General features: G+C 41.6%; 1 protein-coding gene across 1 annotated transcript; it reads left to right on the forward strand.

Moving 5' to 3' along the window:
• Positions 1-904: 904 nt before the first annotated feature.
• On the forward strand, positions 905-2,488 carry LOC134574860 (E3 ubiquitin-protein ligase TRIM39-like). Its single transcript, XM_063433912.1, has one exon. It carries the CDS (start codon positions 905-907, stop codon positions 2,486-2,488), a length of 1,584 nt encoding a protein of 527 aa, XP_063289982.1.
• Positions 2,489-9,388: the final 6,900 nt, after the last annotated feature.

Raw genomic sequence — 9,388 nt, forward strand, 5'->3', positions numbered from 1 at the left:
GGTGTAGTCCAAAACATCTGGAGTGCCGAAGGTTGCCTATGCCTGGTCTAGGGAATAGATGCACTCTGCGCTCCCCTCTGTCATTCTTGCTACACATTTTGTAGCAATGTTCCATTCTGATCTACTAAGTATCTTTTCCCACTGATACTCTCTCTGCTATATTTGCTATTCGAGGATTCAGTGTCAGCTCTAGCTAGACTACCTATACAGGACATTGATTTAGCCTTGTGCTTTTTGTTTTTACCATTTATTATTTTTTATGTTTCTACTTGTAGTATACCTATTAAAAGTTATGTTTTAATGTTCATTCTAACTGTGACAACATTGATCACAATTCTATACCCAATGTTGAGACACCTATTGGTAGTTTTTTTCTTTTTCATTTATATCAGTTAGCTATTTAGGGGTTATCCCCCATTTTTTTTCTACCACTACTCTGTCTCATACCCTTATTCAGGCTCTGATTTTTTCTTTTTCTTTTTTTTTAGCAATCTAACCTTATAATATCAAAATACAAAGGATATTTTGTTTAGCATTTACAATATTTATTTATTTATAAAAATAATTTAGCTTAGAACATAATGGCCGACTTACCGCGTGTTGACAAAACGCTAAAACGGTCTTATAAGAAAACATTTTGTGATTTGTTTATGATAGGAAGGTGGAATAAAATCACAGATTGCGCATTATGGCTTGTCCCCATATCTTTCTTCAAGTCGAAAAATGGTAAGTTAAAAAAACAAAAGGGTTCAGCAACATAAAAGGTTAACGATATGAAACCTAAATATATACACAGGAAGTCAACTATGTGTTCTCTACACCCTTGTACTTGGAATGAGGAGAAACATGTTTCACTGGTTTTACAAATGGAAAAAAAAGTAATTTCCTATTCCTGCTTTCCGAGATGGCGTCTGACGACCTAAAACGCGACATAAGCTGTTCAATCTGTCTCAGTATATATACAGACCCAGTAACCCTGACGTGTGGACATAGCTTCTGTCGAGTCTGCATTACGACAGCATGGGACAACCAGAGAGAATATTGCTGCCCTGAATGCAGACAAAGGTTTAGGAGACAGCCGGAGCTAAACAGGAACCTGAGACTGTGTAATATTGCTGAACATTTTCTAATAGCTCACCCAGAGCAGGAGAAGACTGGGATATCATGTACCTACTGCCTTTCCTCCTCTATACCAGCTACCAAAACATGTCTTCATTGTGAAGCTTCTCTATGTGACAACCACTTGAGGGTTCACAGCCAGTCACCAGACCATGTGTTAACTAAACCCACTACTTCCTTTGAGAAGAGAAAATGCAAGTTCCATAAAAAGATTTTGGAATATTACTGCACTGACGATGCTGTCTGTATCTGTGCGCTCTGCATACTGGAGGGGGGGCACCGAGTACACCAAGTACATAGCCTACAGGAAGCCTCAGAGCCAAAGAAGGAGAAAATGAGACAAACATTGGATACACTGACCTCAAAGAAGAAGAAGACTGATAGAAAACTGTTGAATCTCCTGGAGCTAAGGAGGAACATGCAAGAACAAGGAATTGATATAAGAGAAAGGGCCACCACCCTGATTAAGGAAATCAAGGAGCAGCTGGAAGCTGTAGAGAAGCAAGTCCTGGGTGAGATCTCCAGGCAGGAAGAGCTGGTCTCAGACCTAATCCGGAAGCTGGAAGACCAGACGTTGGAGCTGTCCAGTAGGATGGATCACATTGAGGAACTGTGTAACATGGCTGACCCATATACCGTCTTACAAGCACAGGATTCCCTCTACTGTGAAGCTGAGGGTGGAGATAATGAGCCCCATTCTGTAGGTGGTCTGGATGTAAGTCTGATCTCAGACACTTTACAGGCAGGCTTAGTTGATATCGTGAGTAGTTTAAACAAACTGCTTCATGAATCTAAGGTTTCAGCCATGCTACAGATTGCTGAAACATCTTCAGACATTTTTCAGGATGTATATATGGCTTCCGATGTATTACTGGACGTAAACACGGCTGCTACTAATGTAGCCATATCAGCTGACTTGAAAGCTCTATCCTGGCTAGAAGTAAACCAAAGTTGGCCGGAGACACCAGAGAGATTTCATGATTGTCAGGTTTTAAGCGTTGGATGTTTCTCATCTGGACGGCACTACTGGGAAGTAGAGGTCAGTAGATCTGGGAACTCAGTGGTAGGTATGGCCTACCTCAGCATCAACAGGAAAGGAAGACAATCATTGATTGGATGTAATAACAAGTCCTGGGGTTTGCGGAGGTGGTGGAATCAGTGTTTAGCTGTGCATGACTGCAAAACAATCAGATTAGATCACAAACCCTCCTCTCAGAGATTACGGATATATTTGGACTATGAGGCTGGGCAACTGTCCTTTTATGAGATGGGTAACCCAATCAAGCACCTACACACCTTCACTACCACCTTCACTGAGCCGCTGTACGTTGCTTGTGGGATAGGGAGAAAAACATGGGTAAGACTGTAGATTGGTGAATATTATCCAATGAAAGACATTGTATGTTATAGACTACCACCAGTTCTGACCATACATGGTCAGGAGATGGTGACTTGGTGTAGGAGGACCTATTTACGGTTATTTGTAGTACCTTGGATATATTGAAATAACAGCAGGGAATCTGGGTGTGATCTATCAATACTTCATCTTTAATGTGATTGTGTTTCATTTCTTGTGTCAAATGCTGATTTCATGTTTTCAAGTTTTTTATTTTTTAACTCCGCTATGTTTGTCACCTGCCATCATAGTTCTTAAACCATCAGGGTTCATTTAATGACTGATGATTTTGATAAAGTGAGCCCACTTGGAAAACATATTAAAGGACCACTCTAGGCACCCAGACCACTTCAGCTTAATGAGGTGGTCTGGGTGCCAGGTCCTTCTAGGGTTAACCCATTTTTTCATAAACATAGCAGTTTCAGAGAAACTGCTATGTTTATGAATGGGTTAAGCCTTCCCCCTATGTCCTCTAGTGGCTGTCTCATTGACAGCCGCTAGAGGCACTTGCGTGCTTCTCACTGTGATTTTCACAGTGAGAGCACGCCAGCGTCCATAGGAAAGCATTATGAATTCAGCCGACGGGGAGGAGAAGAGGCGGATCGGAGGAGGAGAGCAGGAGGAGATCTCTCCGCCCAGAGCTGGAAAAAGGTAAGATTTAACCCCTTTCCCCTTTCCAGAGCCGGGCGGGAGGGGGTCCCTGAGGGTGGGGGCACCCTCAGGGCACTCTAGTGCCAGGAAAACGAGTTTGTTTTCCTGGCACTAGAGTGGCCCTTTAATTAAACACTTTTATTAATGTGTCTATTTTGCTTAACATGTACAATTCCATTATTTACTATTATTTTTGGAGTGTTGGAACAAATTTGAATATAATGATTGTTATTGAATATATAAAATGCCAAAATTCTACCCTAGGTTGGAAACAGAAGACAGAGACATCTAGTGGCTGGATTTGGTATTACATCACCAAGAGGAGGGCTGAAACTGCTGCCTACCTTGATAGATTTATAGGATCATAATATATATTTTTACATTACATTTTTTTCTTTGCAGGGGGATTCAAAGTGTTTAATCAGACGAGCTGGAAGCTTAACTATACTTTTAGCTGATTAACGGAATACTATGACTCGGTATAATAAAGCTAATTTTATTGAACTGCTGTTCATAACTGAACCTGAAATCACAGTTGGCAGATTAACCAACTAAGCTATTTCACCAGCGTATGACTTCGTAATGTGTTTATGTTACAAGCAGGTCGATACGCTTGCAATACATTTTAGCTCTCTGTTGTGTAATGATATATTATCTTTGATAAGGAATATGTTATTTTTAAAGTTAAATATTTTTATTTGAAGGCATGAAGATTACTAAACGGCTGTCGGAGGTGGAGTTATATATCTGGCAGGTAGCCTTAAAGGGACACTATAGTCACCAGAACATCCACAGCTTATTGAATTTGTTCTGGTGAGTAGAATCATTACCTTCAGGCTTTTTGCTGTAAACACTGTCTTTTCAGAGAAAATGCAGTGTTTACATTACAGCCTAGTGATAACTTCACTGGCCACTCCTTACATGGCTGTTAGAGATCCTTCCTGGGTCATGGCTGCCTAAAATGCATCCAAACATTCAGTATCTCCTCCCTCTGCATGCAGACACTGAACTTTCCTCATAGAGATACATTGATTCAATTCATCTCTATGAGGAGATGCTGATTGGCCAGGGCTGTGTTTGAATCATGCTGGCTCTGCCCCTGATCTGCCTCTTTGTCAGTCTCAGCCAATCCTATGGGGGAGCATTGTGATTGGATGAGGCGACCACTTCTGTTAAAGTCAGCAGGCAGTGGGCAGGTCTACAGGAAACAGGGAGAAAGCCTGAAGCTCCAGACTTGAATACAAGTAAGATTTTACTATTTTTAGGGAGGCATGAGGGGACTAGGGTGGCTAGATGGTGGTTTTAACCCTATAGGGTCAGGAATACATGTTTGTGTTCCTGACTAGTGATGTCCCGAACAGTTTGCCGGGAACCGTTCGCCGGCGAACATAGCGTGTTCGCGGTTGCGAACACGCGCAATGTTCGGTCCGCCCCCTATTCGTCATGGAGGTGGGAGGGTCTGGGAGGGAGGGTCTGCTGCTGATTGGCTGGAATGTGTCTGCTGACTGGGAGGTACAGGGTCAAAGTTTACTCAATGATGACGAATAGGGGGCGGACCGAACACGCTATGTTCGCCAGCGAACGGTTCCCGGCGAACTGTTCGGGACATCACTATTCCTGACCCTAAAGTGCTCCTTAAATATCTCAGTATGTGCAGCGTTTTATACTGAAACCCTCCACATACAGGCTCCAGGCACCATAACCACTTCAAAACACCATATGGTCATGGTACAAGCAGTAACCCTATAACTTTAAATAGCGATGATGTATCTCAATATTCTGACAATTGTGACAGAATGATTTGGTGACTTTGTGTCTTATTATCACTGTTATAAAGACATGTTTTATTTTACAATTATAAATGATTCTGGATCTAGTTTAGCAGTGTGTGCTATAATATCCTCCCCTAAGTGAGGGTAACTGCAGGGTAGTATGTGTGCAGACTGGGTGGGATTACGTCTATCTGGAGCAGTAGTGGTGAACTAATTTTTGATCCCAAATGACCAGTAACTCAAAACCAGTAACTCAAAACAAACTTCATCTCAACGTGCCTGCACTGCAATTAAACACAAAAAGTTGTTTTTTTTTAGCAAACGTTTCTATTATTATAAATTAGGGTTGTTCCTAATGTGCGGCACCACAAATGTTGCTGAACTACAACTCCCATGATTCCCTGGCTATCTGTTTCATTGAAAGAATCATGGGAGTTGTAGTTCAGCAATGTCTGGGGGGGGCGCAGGTTGGACAGGCCTGTTATAAATGAATGAAAGGAAGACACATTTACAGTGGTGCTCACAGTACCGATGTAATAAAATGGTGAAGGACCTCTTGTCAACCTTTATGTTTTTTGCAAATGCAAAAATAGGGACACTGAGCACCAAAACAACTTTAGTTAAATTAACTCTCAGTTCTCTGCTATTTGGAGTTAAATCACTTCATTTATGCAGCCCTAGTCACAACTCCCCTGGCCTTGACTAACAGCGTCCCTACACACGTCCTGAAAGAGTCTACATTTTAAGCATCACTTTTGTGCAGTGTGTTTAATTTAGAATTTTGAAACTGGAGATGTTCGTCTCACATTTAATGGTGTCGGGCCTATCTCTTGGGGCCTTCATTGCCATTTCATTCAGTTTATGTGAAGCAAGTTATTCCAGTATACAACGTTGTTTTCATCTGATTTCAACATGCTTCATTGCTTAATTTTATAAAATGAGATGTCCTTACCTATGCTAGTTCTGCCAATGACTTTATTTGTGATTATTTATTTTTATTTTACTATATATCAGTTACATGCTGTTTGCTTTATGCTACCATTTCAATAAAATACAAATTACAAAAAAGTCACACAACTGACTGAACAAACTAACTGCTTTTTAAATGAGCCAGTCTCTAAATGTGCCATAAACACACACACATTTATATCATTTTACAACTTATTATTCAAACCATTATTTGCTTTTCACTAAGCCGTATCTTGTTACTGTTCCAGAATGAAGGTGCAGCTCACCATAGGCACACTTTGAAATCTAAAGACTTTGAAACTGAGAGATTGTACGAAAAAGAGACATGCCCAAGAAGCGACATGGCTCACCTATAGAATTCCTTGTGAACACTGCTCAGATGCCCCTGTAGCTGCCCAGACTATGCAGAAAGAAACATAATTGCTAACGTCCCAGAGGCCGTACGAAGGGTCCCCTACCTCCTGCAAGTGCTCATCAGGGTTAGTACTAAAAGTAAGAAAATAGCCAAAACAGCGCTGACTTGGAGAATTTCTCCAGTTTGCCATTTAGGTATGAATTGAGAAAATTCTCACGTTGGTAAATAGCCCTGCATTTAACAGTCACCAGAAGCTGCCATCATAGCGCCAGCTCACAGGCACTTCAACAGCGTTGTGCAGGTAGACTGCCATATTTGCAACAATTACAATTATTTGTATAGCGCCAACATATTCCGCAGCACTGTACAATAGGCAAAACAAGACAAACAATTGGTTCCAACAAGTTTCATTTGACAGATGAGCTTACAATCTAAAACAAGGTGACATTTTGGCTTGTGTGCCAGCTGAGAGGCCTTCGCATGCCATAGGTTCGCCCTCACTAGTCTACGGTAACAGGGGAAGGAGTTGAAAAGAATGATAGAGAGACTGTGTAAAAGCAATATATGGAATGGGTCTAAGCATGTTATCTGGGGCAGTGAGGGTTTGAACGTACCGGACACAATGTGTGTACACATGATGATTGATAGAAAGTGCAAAACATTTGGGATAATTAGTGCATTTCGTAAGAGTGTGTGCAGTCTCCAGCTCCCAGGTGGTCCATCGTTCGGTAGTTTGGTCGGTAGCTGGAATCTACCGAACACCCCGGCAGAAAGGCATGAATAAGCCTTCAAGATCATTTATAAAAATGTTAAATAGAAGGGGTCCCAGAACAGACCCCTGAGGGACACCACTTGCCACCTCTGTCCAGCTTGAAAATTTACCATTAACGACAACTCTTTGTATTCTGTTTTTAAGCCAATGTTCTACCCAAGAACAAGCATTTTCATCGAGACCGATTTCCTTGAGTTTGAACACTAATCTTTTGTGTGGAACTGTATCAAATGCCTTGGCAAAATCCAAATAGATCACATCCACTGCAACACCCTGATCTATACTTCTACTTACTTCTTCGTAGAACGCAATCAAGTTAGTTTGACATGACCTGTGCTTCATAAAACCGTGCTGATTTTTGCTGATAACCATATTCTTCTCAAGGAATTCTTGAATATTATCCCTAATAACCTTTCAAATATTTTACCAGCCACAGAAGTTAAGCTCACAGGTCTATAATTTCCAGGCAAGGATTTTGAACCCTTTTTGAATATAGGAACCACATCTGCCTTCCTCCAATCCTCCGGAACACTTCCTGAAAGAAAAGAATCTTGAAAGATTAAAAACAGAGGTTCACTTATTTCTACACTTAGTTCCTTAAGTACACGTGGATGGATACCGTCAGGCCCTGGTGCTTTGTTTATATTAACTTTCTTTAGTTGCTGCAGCACATTGTCTTGAGTTAACCAATTACAATTATTCTGCAAGTTTTTAGTAGCAATCATTTGCACATCTATTGCCATGGGTTCTTCTTTAATATATACGGAGGAGAAATAGTTATTTAGAATTCCTGCCTTTTCTTGGTCTTCATTAACTAACACCCCCGTTTCAGTTTTAAGTGTACCTATACTTTCATTTTTGGGTTTTTTGGAATTTATGTACTTAAAAAATGCTTTGGGGTTTGTTTTGCTCTCTTTAGCTATCATTTTTCAATCGCCATGGAGCCAAAGTCTTTCACATAGTCCTTCGTTACAAGAATGGGCTCCATGGCTTAGCTATCTGGGGTAACACATTCACATGTCCAAAGTACAGAATGAGCCGGTGTTCGACCCCATGAGCACGAATAGGAACCAGGGGCGGACGGCTCAGCGGTGTTCGCGCAAATAAGTGTCCGTTTTCAGTTCCATAGTTTGAGTGCTGAACACCGCTGGCCGTTCGGGACTTGTAAAATGGCCTCTGCCACGTGTTTGGCAAACAAACAAAGGCCACCCAGCGTTCGTCAATTAAGCTGCGGTTAACCGCAGCTTCTGGGCGGTCAATTGGCGGCACACTCCAGCTCCCAGGTGGTCCATCGTTCGGTAGTTTGGTCGGTAGCTGGAATCTACCGAACACCCCGGCAGAAAGGCATGAATAAGCCTTACCTTGCCCCTTACCTTGCTTCTTACCGTTCGAGGTCAGCGTTGAATGACCCTCCCACCACACCACATTTTAACATTTATTTCCTTCTATTTCTTCTTCCTGGGTAGGCCCTCTTCTTTCTCAGGCCTACCTCATCGTCGGTTCCGGCACACCACAACCGACTTGCCCTTTTTACTATCCTAAATTTAATTATGGTATTTCACTCTGTACTATCATAAGCACCTAACACAAATATATATATATATTATTTCCTCTTCTGGAGGTAAGATAGGGGAGTTTCGTTTAAATTAATATGTTGTTCCCCTGAATGGATTGATTGTGGATGTGTATTTTTATGTGAATGTGATGTATGGTTTTAGAGTTATGAAAGTTGTGTAAAAGTATATTTTAAACTGTATGCATAATGGGATTATGTGTCACACTAAGGGGAGGGGATGTGTGGGATGTAACATCTATGTCATTGGTTCTTTTATGCCTCCCCCTGGGTGTGGCCTGTATGTGTGAGATGGAAATAAAAGCCAGGCTGGATGAGCCAGTCCAGAGTTCCTGTTTTACCCTCAAAGCGATGTGTCGTCTCGTTCTTTGGGGGAATTGGATTGTATGCTGACTGCCAGGAGTGTAAGCGGATTGTATGCTTTTCTTGTTCAGCTGTTCCAATGTTCATGTGGTTCCAGTCGGGAGAGTGGTGTTTGCAGTAGCTGCCTCTGCATCTGGTAAAGGGGGATATCGCCTAAACTGGGTTTTATCCTCTTGTAAGTGAAACGGTCCGTTACAAGGTATCTCATATGTTTTTCTGTTGTGTGCAATTCTATATCCTGTGGTTCGAGTCGGATTCGTTGTATATGCCTGTGAGTTTGTTTTGTTGGTATGGCTTTATGTTTGGTTTCTAACAATGTGAGTTTTTGAAGGAGCTCAGATTTGGTGTCATTATTCTTTAGCTTGGCTGCCAATCCTAGTTGAATTAGTAATTCCCGTATGACCACCTTGTGTGCTAG

The sequence above is a fragment of the Pelobates fuscus genome, chromosome 10 (assembly GCF_036172605.1).
Source record: "Pelobates fuscus isolate aPelFus1 chromosome 10, aPelFus1.pri, whole genome shotgun sequence".
NCBI classification, from domain to species: Eukaryota; Metazoa; Chordata; class Amphibia; order Anura; family Pelobatidae; genus Pelobates; species Pelobates fuscus.

Excerpts from the sequence above, each read along its gene's own strand:
- LOC134574860 (XM_063433912.1), top strand. The coding sequence starts at position 905 with ATGGCGTCTGACGACCTAAAACGCGACATAAGCTGTTCAATCTGTCTC.